At 46.0% G+C, this 22,541-nt stretch overlaps 1 protein-coding gene across 4 annotated transcripts in view; it reads right to left on the bottom strand.

Moving 5' to 3' along the window:
• GNB5 (G protein subunit beta 5) overlaps positions 1 to 22,541 on the bottom strand; it is a 43,541-nt gene that overhangs the window by 3,066 nt on the left and 17,934 nt on the right. For all 4 annotated transcript variants that reach the window (XM_067747346.1, XM_067747363.1, XM_067747375.1 and 1 more), the window contains exons 4-10: positions 20,761 to 20,837; positions 14,444 to 14,576; positions 8,727 to 8,870; positions 6,871 to 6,962; positions 3,727 to 3,775; positions 1,901 to 1,997; positions 405 to 571 (exon numbers count right to left, since the gene is read on the bottom strand). In XM_067747346.1, coding sequence (XP_067603447.1) covers positions 405 to 571; positions 1,901 to 1,997; positions 3,727 to 3,775; positions 6,871 to 6,962; positions 8,727 to 8,870; positions 14,444 to 14,576; positions 20,761 to 20,837 — 759 coding nt within the window. The remainder of the gene's footprint in view (positions 1 to 404; positions 572 to 1,900; positions 1,998 to 3,726; positions 3,776 to 6,870; positions 6,963 to 8,726; positions 8,871 to 14,443; positions 14,577 to 20,760; positions 20,838 to 22,541) is intronic.

Consider the following 22,541-nt stretch of genomic DNA (forward strand, 5'->3'; position numbering starts at 1 on the left):
AGCCATGAGGACACTTTTCCTGGAAAAATGCGCACGCGCGCGCACACACACACAATTTAGCATATAATTGCAGGGCCTTCATAGGTCTCCTGAAGCCCCTGTGTGGGCTTCACAGGGGTCTGTGACCAAAGATCAAGAACCCAGCACTACTGGGAGGTGAGACTGGCAATCTGACTTGTCAAAGGCTGGAATCAGACTTTTAGGGTATCTGCTTGAATAGCTGCATCGATGGGGAACTCACTACCTCCCCAGGCAAATCATTTCTCTGTGGCTATAGAATTGAAAGTAGAGCTCCATTTTGGCTGCCCAGGCCCATCCTAGCTTACTCTGACCCCTCTGCTTTCAGGAAGGCCAATCACTCCTGCTCTCACACACACAGGAAAGTAGAAAGACTTCTCTCTTACTCTGAGGGTATGATCCCATGATCCTGAGCAAAAGGCAGTCCCATCAGGGGAAACTCGTAGAGTACTAACACGGTTTTCATGTCCAAACAAGATGGAGACTCGGGATCCCTTGAGGACATCCCAGACGTTGATGGTATAATCGTTGTATCCAGCAAACAGCAGGCGACCTTAAAGCAGAAGGATATGATGGTTATGAAACCAGTTCCTTCCTTCTTGTTTTTCTTTTCGTGACTCTCACTCATGCACTCACTCATTCATTCATTCATTCATTCATTTAATAAACAGTGATTTAGTGCCCATTATGTGCCAGGCACTGTGCTTTGCCCTGGGGATTCAAAGAGGAGAAAGCACAGTTGCTGGCCCCTGTGGAGGGTGGTGGTGGGCAGGCTGACTCATAAATCATTGCAGCACCCTGTGGTAAGGGCTGTCATGGAAGTGCTCAGCTATGTGTGAAGTGTTATGTGATCATAGAGGAAGGGGGATCAAGAAGGGCACTACAGGGGACTTCCCTGGTGGTGCAGTGGTTAAGAATCCGCCTGCCAATGCAGGGGACACGGGCTTGAGCCCTGGTCTGGGAAGATCCCACATGCCGCGGAGCAACTAAGCCCATGCACCACAACTACTGAGCCTGCGCTCTAGAGCCTGCAAGCCATGACTAATGAGCCTGCGTGCCACAACTACTGAAGCCCGCGCACCTAGAGCCCGTGCTCCACAACAAGAGAAGCCACCGCAATGAGAAGCCCGCGCACTGCAATGAAGAGTAGCCCCTGCTCGATGCAACTAGAGAAAGCCCACGCACAGCAACAAAGACCCAACGCAACCAAAAATATATAAATAAATTAAAATTAAATTAAAAAAATTTAAAAAAAGGGCACTACAGGGAAAGCAACATTTGAGCTGGCTTTTGAGGACTGAATAGGAGTTTGCAATGCAGAGAAGGACGGGAAAAGACGTTCCAGTAGCAGCATGTATGCACAAAAGCACAGCTACACAACCGGGGGGTGTCTGGGAAAACTGAATGGTCCAGTGACCCAGCATACGAGTGCTGCCTTAACTTTCACAGGCAGCCTCCCCAGCTGTGAGGGCAGAGGTGCCATGAGCTTCAGGGAATTAAGAAAGGGACTCTTGTTCACTCCCCCCCCCCCCACCGCCCCACCTCTGGAAAAAAAGGTCCCTTTTCAGGTGTGAAAGGAAAATGGAAGGCTGGAGAGGAAATGCCTAAAGGCACAGATGCAGTTTTGATACATCATTGTTTTGAAGAAGAGCATTAGGTGGGCCCAGCCTTCATTTCCCGTGGAGTGAACTGGGCTGGGGAAGCTGCTTCAGGCAGGGCAAAGCGGGCTGTCAAAAATGCAGTGGAGGAAAACTGGTGCAAAAGTAGACTCTTTAGCACATGGACCCACAGGAAGTTTAGCTAGGAGGGAAGCTTGGCAGAGCTGGGTTTCATTGAAGTCCTGTTTTACAGTCCTGGGAAAGTTTCTGAAATAAAATCTTACCACTGAGGGAGAAGTCCACGCTGGAAGCTCCAAAGATGATACTCTCTTTGGAATAGATGGCAACCTCCCTGTCTGCCCGGAGGTCGTAGAGGCGACACTGGGGTGACAAAGAAGACAAAGAGGCACTTGTTTCTGGATCCTGTTTGGTGCATTGATGGCTACAGAGCTACAGGCTGGTGCCAGTGGCTTGTGTAGTTTGAGGGATAAGGGAAAAACCTCTTTCGTTTTCTCTCCTAGTATTTTCTCCCTCAATCCCGATTCCTATCAATCTCCAGGGATTACTGGAGATTCAAAGAAACAGCAAATACAGATTTCTTTAGGTACAAAAATAAAAATGAAAGCCCTCTTTTTTTTTCTGACAAAGAATGTGTGTTCACTGCAGAAAATTCAGGAAAACTCAGAAATGCATAAAGAAGGAAATAAACGTCACCCCCAATCCTAGAGGTATTTACTAACATCTGGACTATTCCCTTCAGCCTTAATCTATTTTATGTGTGGATTTAAATGGGGAGGATGTTTCATTATTGCTTCTATTAGCATTATGTTATGAGCATTTTCTCATCTCATTAAATAATCTTAAAAAAAAACAGGAGTAATATGGTTGTTATATTCCTCATGTGGATATATCAGAATCTACTTAGCTATACCCTGCTAAGTGTTTGATTACGTCTGATTTTTCTCTTTTACAAATAAAATTATGGGGAAGCCATGATCCTTCTTCTATAAAAATCTTTATATGCATCTCTGATATTTTCCTTAGAATAGCTAAAAAATAGAATCCTTAGAATAGAATTGTTCCCAAGAAATAGCAATGGCTGGATCAAAGGGTAGGGAAGTTTTGAAAGCTCTTGAATTCTCCCAAATGTATGCCCTTAAATTTTGTTAAATATTTTTTGAAATACAGAAGTTTTAAATTTTCATGATTATCAAACCCTCAATCTATTCCCCTGTAATTTCTTCCAGGATAGCAAATTAAAGTGCAGTTCATTATTTAATAAGATATTTGCTATTTTGAGGGCACAGGAGGATATTTTTTTTCTCCTGAAATATAGGTCAACATAATTTGACAATTAGTATCAAAAGCCTTAAAACTAGGTTGATTTTAGGCTTCCCTGGTGGCGCAGTAGTTGAGAGTCCACCTGCCGATGCAGGGGACGCGGGTTCGTGCCCCGGTCCGGGAAGATCCCACTTGACGCGGGGCGGCTGGGCCCGTGAGCCATGGCCGCTGAGCCTGCGCATCCGGAGCCTGTGCTCCGCAACGGGAGAAGCCACAACAGTGAGAGGCCCGTGTACCGCAAAAAACAAAACAAAACAAAAAAAAACTAGGCTGATTTTTAACTCAACAAGCTCATGTCAGAGAATTAATTCTAAGGAAATGATAAGAGAGGTACCAAAAATATTTGCTTATAGCAGTGTTTTTAACAGGAAAAAAAAACCTTGGAAAAAACCTAATGACCCAAAACTTGAAGACTGGTTAAGTAAATGATGGCATATCCATAACGTGGAAAACTATTCAATCATTAAGAAAATATAATGTGGGAGAAAAATATGTATTGGCATGGGAAAATGTTCACAATCTATTGCTAAGTGAAAAAAGCAAATTATAAAGCATTTTGTTTAAAAACTAAAAAGACAGAAAGGAATTCACTGAACTGTGATTTTTCTTGGGTATAATGATTAACATAATTTAGTGTTTTCCCCCAAGTTTTCTTTATTGAAGTCACATCAGTTCTGTAATCAGGAAAAAAGTTATTTTTGAAAACTAAAATTAGGTCAGCATATCTCTCCTTTGGATAGGAAAAGCTCTCAATAACTTAGAAACATACCGTAGCATCATCTGATCCTGAAGCAAAGGCATCTCCACTCGGGTAGTATCTGCAGAGAGAAAGTGTGGGGAGAAAGCACTTAGAGTGGTCCTGGGTGCCCATCAGAACCATCTGGGAAGGCTGTCCCATGCTGGTCCCCCAGACTTCTAGGGATACACAGACCACTCATTACAGAGGCCAGAAAGGGAGGCTCATCTGGAAGGTCCCATTGACCTAATTTTCTTCTCTGTAAACAGGGGACAGTGACACTGGCCTTGCAGAGTATTGGCAAGGAGTAAATGAGATAATATGTATATCTGTACCAGACACCGAACACAGGCAGGTCCCCTGTATCCTTGCTTCCCCTTGGTCATATACCCCATTCCCAAGACTTGGCCAGAGCTAAGGGATAAGACAGTGGTTATAAACACAGACACTGCAATCAGATATACAGAGCCACGGGAAGCTGTCTGCACTGACCACTCACTACATGGGATACTTCTGGCAAGTGCCTTCACCTGGCCCAGCCTCAGTTTCTTCATCTGAAAAGTGAGGAGGATAATGTACATTTCCTGCTGTAAAGACTGAATAAGACACTATATATATTATACAAAGAACGTGGCATGGTACCAAATAAAAAGCATGCAATAACTAATGATTATTACTGTTATAGTCATCCTCTCTCTAATCAGGCCTTCAGGGACTTCCCTGGTGGTCCAGTAGGTAAGACTCCGCGCTCCCAGTGCAGGGGGCCCGGGTTTGATCCCTGGTCGGGGAACTAGATCCCGTGTGCATGCCGCACGCCGCAACGAAGATCCCGCGTGCTGCAACTAAGACCTGGCACAGCCAAAATAAATAAATATCTAAAAAGAAAAATAATCAGGCCTTCTGGACAGAGGGCAGCCTAAGTAGAGACCTGGTGGATATTAGAAGAAGAGGGTTCTGGGTAGAGGGAACAGCATGGGTGAGAGAACGTGCATGTTTAAGCTGTTATTTCATGAATATATAGGGATTTAATTTAGTTTTGTGGCTTTATATTCTATCCTGTATCTTAAAAACCTCATTTACTGGGCTTCCCTGGTGGCGCAGTGGTTGAGAGTCCGCCTGCCGATGCAGAGGACACGGGTTCGTGCCCCGGTCCAGCAAGATCCCACATGCTGCGGAGCAGCTGGGCCCGTGAGCCACGGCCGCTGAGCCTGCGCGTCCGGAGCCTGTGCTTTGCAATGGGAGAGGCCACAACAGTGGGGGGGCCCGTGTACCACAAAAAAAAAAAACACAAAAAACCTCATTTACTATCTGTAGTAATTTCTCAATTGATTTCCTTGGATTTTCTGGGTAATTACTGCACATTTGCAAAAAGTGATAGTTTTTTTTCCCCTGTTTTCCTTTCCTACATTTGAGGTCAAAGAGCTAGAAAATTCTCATTAATATTTCTACCACTAAGGTAATTAAGTATTCTTATTGTGTTCTGGCTTTTTAAAAATTATTATTATTATTATTTTATTTATTTATTTTTGGCTGTGTTGGGTCTTCACTGCTGCATGTGGACTTTTCTCTGGTTGCAGTGTGAGGGCTTCTCATTGCTGTGGCTTCTCTTGTTGCAGAGCATGGGCTCTATGCGTGCAGGCTTCAGTAGTTGTGGCACACGGGCTCAGTAGTTGTGGCTCACGGGCTCTAGAGCGCAGGCTCAGTAGTTGTGGCGCACGGGATTAGTTGCTCTGCGGCCTGTGGGATCTTCCTGGACCAGGGCTCAAACCCGTGTCCCCTGAATTGGCAGGTGGATTCTTAACCACTGCACCACCAGGGAAGCCCTGTGTTCTGGCTTTTAAGGGGAATAAGTCTAGTACTTTCCTCTAAGTATAAATATTCTTGCGTGATTATACTTTAAATGCTGTCCTGACAGTGCCAGCTTCTAAATATATATGTCAAGTCCTGACCTCTCTCTTGGAATCCGGTTCACAGCTCCTGCTACCTACTTGACATTTCCACTTGGTCGTATAATAGCGTCTCAGACTTAGCTAGCCCAAGACAGAGCTCCAGAATCCATATGCAACCACTGCCTTCTCCCTGCACTGCCTCCAACCCTCCCTGTCTTAGCAAATGTATCAGTGCTTACTGCCCCTTATAAAAGATACAGGTTCCCTGAGCTGAGGGTTCTTCTCCTATAATGCAGCCCTTTGCATGGGCAGGTGTCATTTGGCCCTTTTCATGTGACCCTGTAGAATTGGGGCTTAGGTAACCAGCAAAAAGATGCTGATACCCCAGCTACTGCCATCACTATGAGTAACCAACTATCCTTCATCTCTAACCCAGGAGTCTCATGCCTTCTAGCAGCATCCATGAATCTGTGGCAGCCTTACTTCATAGCTTGCAGCTAGGGTAAAATCTCAAATCCTTCACAATTCTAGACATTTCTGTCCTCCCTGTGTGTCTTCTTTAGTTGCAGCCACCATCATTTCATTCTAAAACTCACACAACAACCTTCTAACTGGCCGTCATACTTCCATTCTTGCTCCCCTACAATCCATTCTCCATACAGCACCCAGAGTGACCTTTCAAAGGCAAAACATGGATCACGCTGGCCACCTCCCCAACTCAGGACTCGCTAGTGGTGACCTGGCCTTTTGTTAGGTCCCTGAACATCTCACCTCCCTGATCTTCCCCCCGGCTCTTTGCAAGCCTGGCTCCTTCATTATCCTGGTCTCAATTTAAACATCAATTTATCAGAGAGGCCTGACCATTCAAAGAAATACCCCATCTTATCACAGTTCCCTGTTTTACTTTCTCTTAGCACTTAGCAGTACTTAAACAGCACGTTTATCTGTGCTTTGTCTTCTGTAGGACAGTAGCGATGTTGTCTTGTTCAAAACAGTACTCCCAGTTTCTGGAATAATGTCTCGCAGATAAGGACTTCATCAACATTTGTTGAATGAATGAATGAGAAACACTGACTTGACCTAGACAGGATAATATCCATTGCCCCTAGCGCAATTATATTAAAATTCTCCAAGAAATCGGGAGTGCTGTTCAGTCCCACCACAAATCAGCCATTATTGCTGGAAAAGCCTCTCTCGGCCAAGTAAATTGAGCCTAGAGGCTAAGTGCTAGCCCAGGCCGGGGAACACTGGAGGACAGAGGAGCAACGTGAACGTTCTACTCACTGACCGGACACTGTTGATGTCAGATTCGTGCGTTTCAAAGGCCTGCACGCACTGTCCGGAGCGCATGTCCCACACCATGGCTTTCTTGTCACATCCCTACAAACAGAAAGTTACCCAGAGTTATGTACAATGCAAGGAATGTCTACAGACAGGCATGAGTTCTGGTTATGTCACAGAGACCTTTTGGTTCCCATTAGTAAATGGCTGACAATATGCTCTTCTGGCACTAGCTTTACCTAAGGCCACTTTCCTCAACTGACAAGCCCTCACGCGGCCAGAGAGAGGTCTTGGGGTCAGGGTGACGAGCAAGGGAAGGCACCCAGCCCCCTTTTAAGCACGTTTTCTTCTCTCCCACCTTTCTGAGGGGCTGCAAACTCTCCAGAGCCTCCTTCTCTCCTTCCTCCTGGGCATCTCTCTTCACTTTTCCCTCTCTTTCCCCCTCCTCTTTATCTCTGCCTCTGTAAGCCCAGAGGAGAGGAGGGCAGGTGGACAGTGGGTGTGGTGGGACCTCCCAGCTTTGCCTCAGGTGTGTGGGGCAGCCCCTGGGCCAGCTGCACCCCAGCAGCCTAGTCAGGGTGTTGCCCGCAGTCGGCTGGGTGGCTCAGGCAAGTCACCTCCCTGGACTTCTGCCTCAACACCTGTAAAGTGAACCTTCTCTGGGCTGCTACCATGACCCAGAGAATCATGAACACTAGGCTTTCACATACTCTCTTGCTTCTGGGAGCATTTTGATAAATTCCTGCAGAGCCTTCCGTGATCAAGCATGAGCAGTATAATTAGACTCTCAAAGGTCAAACAGAAGGAGTCATGGGTTAAAATTAGTGTCCAAGTTGTTGGTTTCAACTCAGAGGAGAGGGTGGATGAGGTGCCACGACTGATGTCTCAGCGAGACCTGCTGTGGGAGTTCAGCACTCCAAGCATCTTTACTGAGAATGTGGACAAAGGAATCAGCGAGTCTCTTCAAATCGTTACTGGACCCTAAATCAGATGGAGTTTAATACTCTGAAAGAGACGATACAGTCCACAATGATACCAACAATTTGAAAAAAGAGTGTCGTTGAGTAGGGATAAATACAGTTATACAAAGACACAAGAATGAAATGTACACAGATAGGGCCAAATACCCAAGAAGAAAATCAGGGTCCCTGCCCACTCGAGGCCTCACAGCCCTCACCTGAGGCCCAGGACTAAGATGTGGGCAGCTCGGAGCAAACATCATTAGACAGCGTTTGCATCTCTGTCCTCTCTCATCACTTGTCTCCTGAGCGAGATGAGACAGGACCCAGGGGTCAGGCCAGCCACCTCAGTTCTCCATTCTTATTCCCAGGTGTCCATAGAAATACTTGCCTCTCTGCATACCACACTGTAAACTCTTCCCTCTACTGCTCACAATATCCTGGGGAAGGTGGGGGGCAAATGCTATCGTGCCTTATGCCCAATTTACAGAGGATGAAATGGAGAGTCAGGTAGCAAACGTGGGTCCCAGGTGTCCTGGCTCATCTGGTGCTCCTCTGCCATGGTGGCCTGCCTGTCCGACTCGTAGCCTTCAGATACGCTGTTCCCTGTGCCCGAGAGTGGGAGGGGCTGGCGACTGGCAGGGGTGGGGCGGGAGAGTGTCCCACCAGTGTCAAAGCTCTGATCACGCCACAGCGATGCTTCGCCACCACTGCCACCTGAGCCTCCTGGTGCCTAGCGACTGTCTCTAAAGGTCTCAGAGGCTCACTCTCTGCTACTTATTTAAGGAATCTCAGCCCCATCCAGGGAAGTGTCCAGTCTAGTCCCACAGATTAACAGGAAGTGCTACCATGAGCCTCCCTAGTGGACAAAGGACCCCCCCAGAGATCTTCCTTGGGTCTTTACCCCGGACACGAAGGTGTTCCCGGTTTCTGAGGGAGCCAGGTCCAAGCAGAGCACGTCGGCCCCGTGCCCATGGAAGCTCTGCAGCAGCTGCCCGCTCTCCACGTCCCACAGGGCACACGTGCCGTCGCCACTCGCTGTCAGGATCTGCCGCAGGAAAGGACAGGAAGGGTGTGGCTGTCATTAATGTCCCTGTCAGGGGAAGCCAAGCAGATGCTTACAGTTCCACAGGGAAGAGGAGGCTCCTTACACACACACACACACACACACACACACACACACACACACACACACACACACACACACACACACACACACACCACCCCCACCCCCACCCCCACCCCTGCTAAATCTGGACTCAAGCACAGAACTCTTTCTCTGGTACTGAGAAAGAAACAGTTCATTTTTGACACCCTCGCTGTCCTGGAGCTGTTTATGTGCCTGTCCTCCTGCAGAGTATGGAATCCAGAGGTCTCCCTGTGGTACCTGCGGGGCTCTATACCTGCCTGCCACGTAGGAAGGGCTCTGTGAACGCTTGCTTCACAGAACCTCAAGCGGCTCCCACAAGCACCCAAGCCCAGCATCGTGCTTCTCAGACATTAATGTGCAACCCCACACGCAGCTGCTAATAGAGAGCCTGGGGTGGGGCCTGAGATTCTGTATTTCCCACAAACTCCCAGGTGATGCTGACGTTGCTTGCCGGGACCCACCTGGAGCAGGATTTTGCTAAACACAGTCTCCTGTAGCTGGATCCCCCAGAGGCTCCCTGGGCCACTGAGTGGTGCTGACAGACACACAGGGTCAACCAGCATCTGCCGTGTGCTGACCACGTCCAGGCCCTCCGCTAGGCATCAGGGTTTGCAGAAAGACTGTGTCTTGGTCTCTGCTCTCCTGGAACTTGGTTAACAGGATTGTCAGGAAGGACTGAAACCCACCAAACTCCCTGTCCCTACGTTAATCAATTCCAGGGCCAGGCACACTTCCCGGTGCTGCATTAGACAATACTGAGAAACCAAGTAAAAATAACCTAGCTGCCCGCTCCAGGAAATAACTGCTCCTGCAAGATAAAACTGTGAACCAACTAAGCTTACTTATCAAGACTAACAGCTTTGTAAAAAATTAATGAAACAGAAGCCTCAATTAAATACAGTGGGAGACCGGAAGGGGGAGCTTTCATGTCCTGTGATGATAGAGACCAACAGGAAGAAGACAGACTTCTCTTCTTTCCTGGGAAGGATTCGGCCAATGAAAAGCCATGGACTCGGGCTTCCCTGGTGGCGCAGTGGTTAAGAATCCACCTCCCAATGCAGGGAACACGGGTTCGATCCCTGGTCCGGGAAGATCCCACATGCCACAACTACTGAGCCTGCACTCTAGAGCCTGCAAGTCACAACTACTGAGCCCGCGAGCCTAGAGCCCGTGCTCTGCAACAAGAGAAGCCACCACAGTGAGAAGCCCACGCATCACAATGAAGAGTAGCCCCCGCTCACCACAACTAGAGAAAGCCCACGTGCAGCAATGAAGACCTAATGCAGCCAAAAATAAATAAATAAAATAAATAAATTAAAAAAAAAAAAGAAAAGCCATGAACTCTGTTTAATCCTCCCAACTTCCTTTTCCACCCTGTAAAACGGTTCTCCTTGCCTTGCTGTGTGGGGACTTGCACATGCCTCGCCATGGTCCACTCGCTATGGTTGCAGGCAAAAAAAGCGCAGGGGCAGCAGCTTGCTCACCAGCTCTTTCCAGAAGCCTCGCCGGTTTCCTCCACGACCGCTGCCAAGGTGTGTGCCCTCCCATTTTAAGGTGGGTCTTTTAAGGTGGAAAACTAGTTATGACATAATAGCTTAGGGTTGGTAAGCCCAGCGAGGTAAGGGTCTTATAAAGCAAGTCCTGGTGAGCAAGCTGTTGACCTGAAACAAATAGACTGCCAGGTATTTCTCCAGCAAAGATGGGTTTATTCAGGACCCACAGAGGACTGCAATTCAGGGTCTGCAACCATGGTGAGGTTGGACCACTCACCCTGGACCCTGAAACCCTCTAAGGACCCTTCCCCAGTTTCTTCATTTTGAGACGGTATAGTGATTCTGTCAAGTTGGGGTTCTCCCTTGCTGCAGTAGGTCTAATAAACTTAGCATTGCTGGGTGGCAGGTGTTTCTGATGGTCTTGGCAGACGAGACAATGATCACTTACGACAGAGTGAGAAGTGCTGAGATATAGGTAGATCTGTGAGAGGGACACCAAACCCACTTTGGCAACATGTGAGCTGATCTCAGAGGAGGACTGAGAGCTGGCCACTCACTAAGGAAGGGGAGGAGAGCAGAGCGAGCTGAGGGGAAGGCGCACCTGTGCAGTGAATGAAAGGTGTGCCTGGGTACGGAGTCAGGACTTTAGCCTGTAGGCAAGAGGGACCTGTGGAAAGCTTCTGAGCAGAATGACCAAATCAAGGGTATATTTTAGGAAAATCTGTCTGAGGTCAGTGCAGCTGTCCCTCAAGCAGACTCTGGATAATTTCAAGTACAAAGGCTGGCCCATGAATGAAGAAGAACACTGGGGTGCCTGGGGAAAGGCATGGTGGCCAGAACTAGGGTTTTAAATTTTGTTGCTGCCAGTGTGTGTGAGGCTTGGGCTCTGCTGCAACTGGGAGAAAGGCAGTGGGGATCCAGGGCTCAAGGCCTCAAAGACCCAGCTGATGGTATCGCAGAGCCCTGGAGCCAGCATGGTTCTGAGCAGCCATAGGGGGACCCACAAGGGTTAAGCCCTGGCAAGCAGAGCCTCCCTACGCCCCACCTTCCTGCTGCTCACAGGGGCTGGACGAGGTGATAAGACAGTGTGGGAAGGGGCTCTTGCAGTGTAAGTGCCCACAACAGAGCCCTCTGTGGGTGGAGATTACTGATGGCTGAGGAAAGAAAACAGGAAGTAGGCCTTAAAGGACTGCCAGCATTCAGTGCACCCACTGACTGTGCTGTACCCCCAGTTTCCACGTGCTGGTGGTCTCCTCTCATCCTCTCCCTCCTTCCCCCTCTCTTCCCTTCCCTCTCACACGCTAGGCCTAGCACTTGTAAAAGAATCTTCTGTTTCTTGCAGGGAGGGGACATATTACAAGGAAAGAATCCATTCCCACCCTGGCCTTGCACCTGCTGGCCACACCGTCTTGGGAGTGTGTTCCTGCCAGCAGTCTGGGAGGCCTAGGATCTTCTTGCAGCCAGGAGAGGCCCCTCCATGGAGAAAGAGCTGGCTGAGTTCCAGAGTTCTCAGGCTTCTTGGGTGTGGGCCCCAAGGCCCTCCTCAAAGCCCCCACTTGCAGGCAGCTCTCAAATTTGGAGACCCTCCAGGCTACAAAGCCCATGCAGCTGCCCATGGGACTCCCTCTGGCCTCGACTTCCCTTAAGAGGCCTTTGTACACCTGACAAGAGGACTCAGGCTGGTCAGAGCAGCTTAGGAACACACAAGACTTGGACCATGTCTTAATTTGAGAACTTGTATTTTGTGATGTGCTACAATTCCCTCTAATCTCTGCTGGCCACACCCACTAGGGGATGCTCCACCCCAGTCCTGTCCTAACATTTGCAAAGGGGCCAGTAATTGCCAATCTTTTTTGGGACATCAGGTCCAAACAAATGACTGCCTGAAATGATTCCCTCGGTCTAGCTCTTTAATGGGAATTTTCCATACCATACTCTTCAGTCAAAGAAATGAATAGTCTTTAAAAGTTAACAGTAACTTCTTAATATTTAAAAAATATTTTAAATATTTGTGCTCTTCATTACAATGTAAGTAAAAATAAATTTTATAAACCAAACATTCATTATGATAAATGCACTAAACAGATCCTCTAACTCATTGTCACTCATTTATTCTGGAATGTAGAGAATCTGTAGGTCTTATAACAGCTTTTTGAGGTTTCTGTTTTTCATCTTAGATCCCAGAGCTGGAAGGAAGCTTAGTTCATGAGTTCAGTGGTACCCAAACTAGGCTATGCATCTGAATCACCCATGAAGCTTTGCGTTAATATAAATAACAAAACAATAAGAGCTAATGTTTATTGATATTTACTAAGTATTTGAGATGAATCATCTCATTTAATCCTCAGAAAACCTCATGAGGGAGGAATTTACTACGATCCTCACTTGCAAGTGAGAAAAACAAAACACAGAGAACAATAAAAGCTTGCTCAGGATTCACCATCCAGAACAGGAGACTAAACATCCTCTGTTGCTTTGGCTGCCCCTCAGGCCCAAAGACATCCGATGTGGCCACTGCAGCAGCCAGGGCAACAGCACTCTCTACTGCAGAGGCCTGCAAGACTCCTGGTCGCGAAAAACAGGTGTAAACGCTGCCCTCTAAGTCCGAACAGCCCTCCCGTCAGAAGTGAGACAATTACCCATCCCCGGGTCTCCTTGCCGCTATCCTTGCCACCCCCAACCCCGCTGCTGACGTCAGTCAGCTGAAGCCAGAGTGGCCTTTAATCTGACTCAGTCTCCTCCTTCAAGCAAACCCAATCTGCCCCAGCCCCAGCAATGGCTCCCTGCCATTGGTAGGGTCAGCCCCGCCACTCAGGGCACCCTGTGATCGGGCCCTGCCCACCTCTCGGGCCACCTGCCTCCTACAATGCTCCCCTCCACCTCACTGGCAACACACTCATCCTCCAGGGTGGCCCCTGCAGCACGTTTACGACCCCCCACTCCTGCTCTGAACTCCCAGCCTCCCCTGCTATTCAGTCACCCCTGGTATCTGGCAATGCGGGTGGTGGCATCTGTGCAGGCTTTCTGGAGAGATGTGACAGAGACACGATAGGATGCTTTAGGACTTGTGAGAGAAAACGTGGCCAAAGCGTTGAAGCTGGATTGTCTCCACTTTGTGGCTTGTTCAAAGTAGGGCACAGATTTACCCTCTGATGCTTTTTCTTTTCGAATGTGTTAAAACAGGAGTGAAAAATAGGTACGATGAGGCGTGTCACGTGCACAACTCTGAAAGTCAGCACCCTGTGAAGGTTTACATACGGAGGCACCTTGGAACCACCTCTCTGACCCAGACAGGAATTTCCACCACCCCAGAAGTTTCCTTGACCCACTCCCACCCCCACCAAGTCAATTAGAGGAGGAGGTTCAATATGGCATGGAGTTCATCTCATCTCTGCCAACAGTCAACAGCCCTGAATTTCCCCATTTCTGATTTTATTAAAAATAATAATATAACCAGGAATTCCCTGGTGGTCTAGTGGTTAGGATTCGGCCCTTTCACTGCCGTGGCCTGGGTTCAGTCCCTGGTAGGGGAATTGAGATCCCACAAGCTGAGTGGCATGCTCAAAAAAAAAAAAATGCATATATACACACACACATATATACACATAAACATGTATACACACATATACACATACACACACATATATACACGTATACACACACATATACACATATATAAACACATACACACACACATACACGTATACACACATATATAAACATATATACATGTACACACACATATACACATATATAAACATACACACATACACATATAAACATATATACATATACACACATATACACATATATATGAAAAACAACAGGAGCTTCCTCTTAGAGTCAACTGGAGTGCACACAGCCTCCTGTGAAGAGGGACACCAGAACAGCTTCCTCGCCTGCAACTCCACTTTAGCTCTCCACGACCAACCCTGCTCCCCAGCAGGCTGGCCCGTCATCATGCATCCCCTTATTTACCTGCATGTCAGAGTTGGTAAAGCTGCAGGCCGACAGGTAGTTGGTGTGCATAGCAACGGACTTCTTTTTGGCAGCCATGTTTTCATTTTTGTCAAACGTCAGTGGATACACAGAACACTTATTATCCAAGCCACTAGCATGGAAAGACAGAAGTGTCAAATGTTAACATAGGGCAGTAGAATATTCATATGCTTTCTCATTCACACAAACTTTTCAAATGGTTTTCCTTTGGCAGTATCATATGCTATAACCTTTCCCTCAGCTTTTACTTTGAAGATTTCAAGTGTACAGTAAAATTGAAAGAGAAAATAGTACTATGAACACCCAGGTCTCTTCACATACGTTCACTAACTTAACATTTTGCCATATTTGTGGGAGCAAATTCTGAACCATCTGAATACAAGTGGCAGACATGACACATTACATCTAAATACTTCAATCTGCAAATTTACATCTCCTAAAACTAAGAACATATTCTATAATCACTAACTCATTATCACATCTGCGAAAACAAAAATTCCAAACACCGTTTAATAAGCTATCCATATTCAGTCTTTCCCAACTGTCTCCAGGATCCAGGGCCCATTTAGATCCACACATTACATTCTGTTTTTATATCTTTTTTAGAACTTTTAATGGAGAACAGACACATTTTTTTGGTTGTTTATAATGAGAAAACTTAGGTCAGTTGTCCTACAGAATGTCACACAGTCTGGATTTGTCATGTTGTTTCTTAATGGTTATATTTAAGTATAACATTTTTTTAAAATTTTATTTTATTTTACTTATTTTTGGTTGCGTTGGGTCTTCATCGCTGCGCATGGGCTTTCTCCAGTTGCGGCGAGCGGGGGCTACTCTTAGTTGCAGTGCATGGGCTTCTCATTGCAGTGGCTTCTCTTCGTTGCAGAGCATGGGCTCTAGGTGTACGGGCTTCAGTAGTTGTGGTACACGGGCTTCAGTAGTTGTGGCTCGCAGGCTCTAGAGCACAGGCTCAGTAGTTGTGGCACACGGGCTTAGCTGCTCCGCAGCATGTGGGATCTTCCCGGACCAGGGTTCAAACCCGTGTCCCCTGCATTGGCAGGCAGATTCTTAACCACTGCGCCACCAGGGAAGTCCCTCAAGTATAACATTTTTAACAATAATATAAATGTGATATATAAAGGTGATATTGTGTTATTTCTTTCTTACTGCTTCACTTTAAGAGGCTTGCAATGCCTCTTGTGTCAAGATTGGTGACGCCAACTTTGATTACTTGGTCAAAGTGGGGACCACCAGATCTCTCCATGGTAAGGGTGATTTGTTTGTAATTACAAGCATATTTTGTTTTATTGCGCTTTGCTTTATTGCATTTTTACAAATTGAATGCTTGTGGCAACCTGGCATCAAGCAAGTCTACTGGTGTCAGTTTTCCAACAGCACTTGCTCACTCTGTGTCTCTGTCACATTTTGGTAATTCTCACAAATATTTCAAACTTTTTCATTATTGTTATATTTGTTATGGTGATCTGTGATCAGTAATCTTTGCTGTTACTATTGTAATGGTTTTGAGGCACCATGAACCATGCCCATGTAAGATGGTGAACTTAACCGATAAATGTTGTGCGTGTTCTGACTGCTCCAACTGACTGGCGTTCTTCTCTCTCTCTCCCTCTCCCCAGGCCTCCCTATTCCCTAAGGCACAACAATATTGAAATTAGGCCAATTAATAACCCTACAATAGCATCCAAGCATTCAAGTGAAAGGAAGAGCTGCATGCCTCTCACTTTAAATAAAAAGCCAGAAATGATTAAGCTTAGTGAGGAAGGCATGCTGAAAGCCAAGACAGGCTGAAAGCTAGGCCTCTTGTGCAAAACAGCCAGGCTGTGAAAGCAAAGGAAAAGTTCTTGAAGGAAATTAAAATTGCTGCTCCAGGGAACACATGAGTAAGAAAGCAGAACAGCCTCATTGCTGAAAGGAAGAAAGTGTTAGTCTGGTCTGGATAGATGAAACCAGCCACAACATCCCCTTAAGCCAAAGACTAATCCAGAGCAAGGCCCTGACTCTCTTCAATTCTATGACGGCTGAGAGAGGTGAGGAAGCTGCAGAAGAAAAGTCTGAAGCTAGCAGAGGTGGTTCATGAGATTTAAGAAAAGAAGCCGTTGTCCATAACATGAGTGCAAGGTGAAGCAGCAAGGGCTGGTGTAGAAGCTGCAGCAAGTTATCCTGAAGATCTAGCTAAGATAATTAGAAGGTGGTACACTAAACAACAGATTTTTAATATAGACAAATGAGCCTTATATTGGAAGAAAATGCTATCCAGGATTTTCACAGCTAGAGAGGAAAAGTCAACGTCTGGCTTCAAAGCTTCAAAAGGCAGGCTGACTCTCTTGTTAGGGGTCAATGCAGCTGGTGACTTTAGGTTGAAGCCGATGCTCATTTACCATTCCCCAAATCTTAGGACCCTTAAGAATTATGCTAAATCTACTCTGCCTGTGCTTTATAAGTGGAACAATGAAGCCTGGGTGACAACACATCTGTTTACAACACGGTTTACTGAATATTTTAATCCCACTGTTGAGAACTACTGCTCAGAAAAAAAGATTCCTTTCAAAATATTACTGCTCATGGACAATGCACCCAGTCACCCAAGAGCTCTAATGGAGATATACAAAAGATTCATGCTGTCCTCATGCCTGTTAACACAACATCCATTCTGCAGCCCATGGTTCAAAGAGAAATTTTGATTTTCAAGTCATTCTTTAAGAAATATGGTTCATAAGGCTATAACTGCCATAGATAGGATTCCTCTGATGGATCTGGGCAGAGTAAGTTGAAAACCTTTGGAAAGGATTCCCCATTCTAGATGCCATTAAGACCATTTGTGATTCATCGGAAGAGGTCAAAATATCAACATTAATATGAGTTTGGAAGAAGCTGATTTCAACCCTCGTGGCTGACTTTGAAGGGTTTAAGACTTCAGTAAAGGGTTCAAGACTTCAGTGGAGGAAGTAACTGCAGATATGGTGAAAACAGCAAGAGAACTAGAATGAGCAGTGGAGCCTGAAGATGCGACTGAATTGCTGCGATCTTATGATAAAACTTGAACGAAGGAGGAGTTGCTTCTTACGGATGAGCAATGAAGGTGGTTTCCTAAGATGGAATCTATTCCGTGAAGGTGGTTGAAATGACAACAAAGGATTTAGAATATTAACAGACTTAGTTGATAAAGCAGTGGCAAGTTTTGCGAGGATGGACTCCAATTTTGAAAGAAGTTCTACTGTGGCTATAATGCTATCAAACAGCACTGCATGTGACAGAGAAATTGTTTGTGAAAGGAAGACTCAATCGATAAAACAAATTTCACTGCTGTCTTACTTTAAGAAATATCCACAGGCACCCCAGCCTTCAGCAACCACCATCCTGCTCAGTCAGCAGCCATCAACACTGAGGCAAGACCCTCCACCAGCAAAAAGATTAAGACTCATTGAAGGCTCAGTTGATGGTTAGTATTTTTTAGCAATAAAGCTTTTTTTTTTTCTTTGCAGTATGCGGGCCTCTCACTGTTGTGGCCTCTCCCGTTGCGGAGCACAGGCTCCGGACGCACAGGCTCAGCGGCCATGGCTCACGGACCCAGCCACTCTATGGCATGTGGGATCCTCCCGGACTGGGGCACGAACCCATGTGCCCTGTATCGGCAGGCAGATTCTCCACCACTGCGCCACCAGGGAAGCCCAGCAATAAAGCATTTTTTAATTAAGGTATATACATTTTTTTTTAGACATAATGCTACTGCACACTTAGACTATAGTATAGTGTAAACTTGACTTTTATATGCACTAGGAAACCAAAAAATTTGTGTGACGCACTTCATTGTGATATTTGCTCTATTGCAATTGTCTGGAACCAAACCTGCAATATTTCCAAGGTATGCCTGTAATAATAATCTGTGGTGTGACACCTTTAGGTCATGTTAATATCCTGTTCCCAACAACCATCATACAATGGCTTTAGCATGATTATCCTTGCTTGAATAAAATATTACTTTATGGTACAAAATGGTGATCCTCTAATTTGATAATTCCTTCTGCATTTATCAGCTGATATTTTTCTGTAAAGACAAATCCAATCCCTCCTCCTCCCAGTATCACTGCACACCCATGGATTCTTTTTTCTCTTCAACTGGGTTATGATCCATTACTACCATTATTCCATGTGATGCTAAAATTATCCCAATTTGGAAAGTTGGCGGGGGGCCCTTCAAGTGGCTCCTGTTTCTGTTTGATAAGGTTCCATTAATATGACTTGAGTGTTCCCTTGCTTTCGGGAACAAGAAAATATCCTAGGCTCACTTTACTCTTTTCCTGCCCCAGACCTACAATCAGTCTTACTCCAAGGAGCTCTGCTTCCATTTAGTGGGGAATGACATTTAGGAGGGGCATTCCCTTCTGAGGCCCTGGGGAACCTAGGGGACCCCTTTGCCTTTCCAAATGCTTGGAGGTGCAGGTGTAGACTTGGGTAGTCTCTTACCAGTAACTAGCTTTGGCAGCATGTTTATAGATGGTGTGAGTGGGAATGATTTGCACTTGGCTGTGACAATGAACCAGCATGCTTCAGACTATGGGCTTCCCTGACTCTCAAGGTGAAACATGTTCTCTTATTCTGAAGCTTCAGAGTAATTTCTGTAGCTCTGTCGGGATACTCACTCACACTTGGGTTTATTTGCATTGCTATGAGAAGCAGAAAGGTTTTGCAATGTGATGCATTTGGTATTGCATCTCTGCTTTAGTACCGAACTCATTCTGTGACCTTTGTTATGTTTTTTAGCCTCTCTAAGCTTCAGTGTTCTTAACTATAAAATGGAGTGGATCCCACTCACCTTTCACAAGGGGCTGTTGTGAAGATAATATAGAGTTCAGAATGGCCCTTAACACATGATAGAGGCTCAAGAAGTGGTCATTATTGTTATTTTTTTATTCTTTCTTGGAGGCAGGTACTACGTTTTATTCATCTTTGAATTTCCCTAGGACACCCAGTCCAGTGCCTTGCACACAGGTGCTCATAGCAAGTGTACAATACCTGAATGAAGGCTTCTTGGTGATACGGCTTCAAATAAAAAATACACATATATGTATATAAAATCAACTGACACATTTTTTTGAGAACGGCATTGTGTAAATACTGGTAGAGTTTCAGCTTTCAAGTTTGGAACCAACTGAGAGATAGACCCAGAGGAAGAGAAAAACACCCTTTTGTCACCTGTAACGACATTTAGAGAATATGACATAGGTGTGGATCTGTGTGATAATGGAGTTACAGGGATGTCACAAGCCATAGCTGGGAAACACTATGTTAGATTATCACTGGAAACTGAAAACGAATCGCGGCATGGTCTGACTAGGGCAGATGGTGCTTTTATCTAAGATGAGGACTCAGTCTTTCTCAGTTTAGTTTTTCTGCTCTCTCCTCATCCACGGGACTCCCGATATTTTAAAAAGTGCTTTCCCAAATATTCACACCTTGAACTTCTACTTTGGTTTTTATATCAGCCTGTAAGACAGCCAATGCAGACCTTGACCATCTACCACATGCCAGGACCCGGGAAACAGAGATGACAAGAGATTAAGGCGCCAGCCATTCCTCCACTCTGTACTCTCTCTGCACCGGGTGTCACCAAAAAAGCTGTCTACCTGGGCCTTGTAAAATTATTCTCACCCCTGACTGTCCCCCTGTCCTCCTGGAAATCCCTCCACTGGGTTTCATGTAGTGAGGGTTAAAATAAGAAATAGCCTACAGAATCATTTTCTGAACTACTGTTGAAGACATTGTGTGCTATATTATTATATTCATCATATATCACAGAAGGATATACCCAACGTGTTCTTTTTGTAATTTGGTGCTAGACATCTGATATCTCAATAGCAAATATTGAGAAATTTATATACCCCATCCAACGCTATGCATTTGCTAGAATTAATGCCCGATTAGAAACATATTACCTGAGGGTTTTTAAAAATGTAGAGTATTTATCATTCTTACTGAGTACTGAAGAATTAACCTTACTTAATGGAAGGTCTGGCCTTTGCCCTTCACTACTGGGAGGTGATCTCTAAGGCCCTGGAATGTCCTGTCTGTTGGGTGTGTCTTTGCCTGGGGTTTTGGCCACTGGACAGTCTAACACTGTGATCTGTGATGGAGGTTTTGGGACACATCCTGTGAGTTCTCACCTCTGAAGGAAGTAGAGACTAAAGATATTAACCTGACCTCCAGGAGAGAGGTCATAGAACAGCATTTTATGGCCAACAGGACATGTGAAACGCCGCTGTGTCACCCATACTTACCCGCATGCAATGGCACATCCCGATGGGGCATACGCGCACGCCATCACCCACGTGCAGGGCATCGTGACCGCGTGCTCCTGCAACACAGCACACACCACGCACGCAATGAACGAGGGCACTTCTACACAAACGTCAGTTTGTACCAAGTAAAATCACTGAAGCATCTACCAAATTACTCTCTAGTCTCAAAGGTCAGTGGTTTGGGCTGAGACTGAAGAGGAGACTCAGATCCTCTATAATCAACCAAACTTTATGTCCTACATTCTAAAAGTTAAAAATCTCAACTAGCAAAAGAATATCCTTCACGTCTTACTTCTTTCTTACTGTTATACTCCCCCTGCTGTTCTGAATGAATACTGGGGCTCATTTTCTTTGAAAGATCTGTCTGAATCTCATTTCACATACGTATGTGCTTCACCTTATTTACTCAGATTCCCTCTATTTTAAAAACGTATTCTTGAATATTTTACATGTATGTTACAAGTTTGTTTACCTGTGAGTGAGTATACACGAGCCTCTGTCCTCTGTGGGTCTTAAACCATTCCTGGGCAGGTAGGAATGGGGGTGGGCTTGGGGAGGGGGATTAGAGTTGTGCTCTGGGAGAAAAGGAAACCTGTAACATGGAAGCATTCAGAGGAGGTGTAAGTCCTTGGCTCCTGGCTGGGGTCTGAGTCACCCGTATTCTCCTGCACGCATATAAGCAACTAAGGCATGATTCAAAAACTTCTGAGTCTGTGGCCCTATTTCCATGGGAGCCATGGGCCCTGGACCTGGTTCTAACACCAGCGAGATGTGCAGCCTCACACAGGCTGGCCATTGTCTTATCTCATTCTCCTTCTCCGTCTGGGAAGGGAGAGGATGGGACTAGATGGTTTGTAAAGTACATTCAAGTGCTGGTCTTCTTTCCTGTTATGATTCTCTGTGTTTTTGTGGGGAGACATGGGCCTTGATACTGCCTGTCAAAGTTCTTTGTCACTCACGGAGTAGTAGCCCTTCAGACATCATGAATAACCTACTTCCATGAATGAGTGGCCACTCTCAGCACAGGGCATCCCGGCCCCTTTGCTGACAAGTGGTAACTATGGCCCTGCCAGGGACCACAAGCGGCAACCCAATGGCTCCCCAGACATCAGGAGGCGTGTGCTCTACGCCATGCTAAGGCATAAGCAGAAGCAACCCCCTAGCCCCACCCCTGAAGATGCTGAGGAGTTCTGGAGAGGCAGAGTGATGTATAGGAAAGCCCTCTGCAAGTTGTTACATTGTCATTTTTATTATTCCCCAGGGGCCTGACCATTCCAGACTCTGCTCTACAAGATGGTTCTGGGCCCCCTTGAGCAGGTTGTGTAACAACTGCCTATTATGACACTTACTGAACACGTTCAATAATGCGGAATAAGGACGCTGTTCAATTTGAGACAGATAATAGGTTTCTTTTTCATACAGTGAAAAGGAAGACTTTCTTTCTAAGTAAACACTGGAGTCCATATTTAATATACAGTACTTGTTACTGCAAATGCCAACACGATGCAGGCATGCAAGCGCACCTACACATAGATTCTGGTCTTTCTGTTTCATTACAAGTCTAAAGTTAGGTCTCGCTTGGAGCAGTACATGCCTATGCCAGACTTGCAAGGGGCTGAGACTCCACGGCATCCCCGTGAAGAGCAGTTTAATCCCACTGAGGTCTCGGCTCCCCACCCACTGTTTGCTCAAGTCCACGTGCTATGGAGTCTAGTCGAAGACAGAGAGGGGAGAGGAAACTGGGGGTTGGGTACCTCTTA

The sequence above is a fragment of the Pseudorca crassidens genome, chromosome 1 (assembly GCF_039906515.1).
Source record: "Pseudorca crassidens isolate mPseCra1 chromosome 1, mPseCra1.hap1, whole genome shotgun sequence".
In the NCBI taxonomy this organism is placed as follows: domain Eukaryota; kingdom Metazoa; phylum Chordata; class Mammalia; order Artiodactyla; family Delphinidae; genus Pseudorca; species Pseudorca crassidens.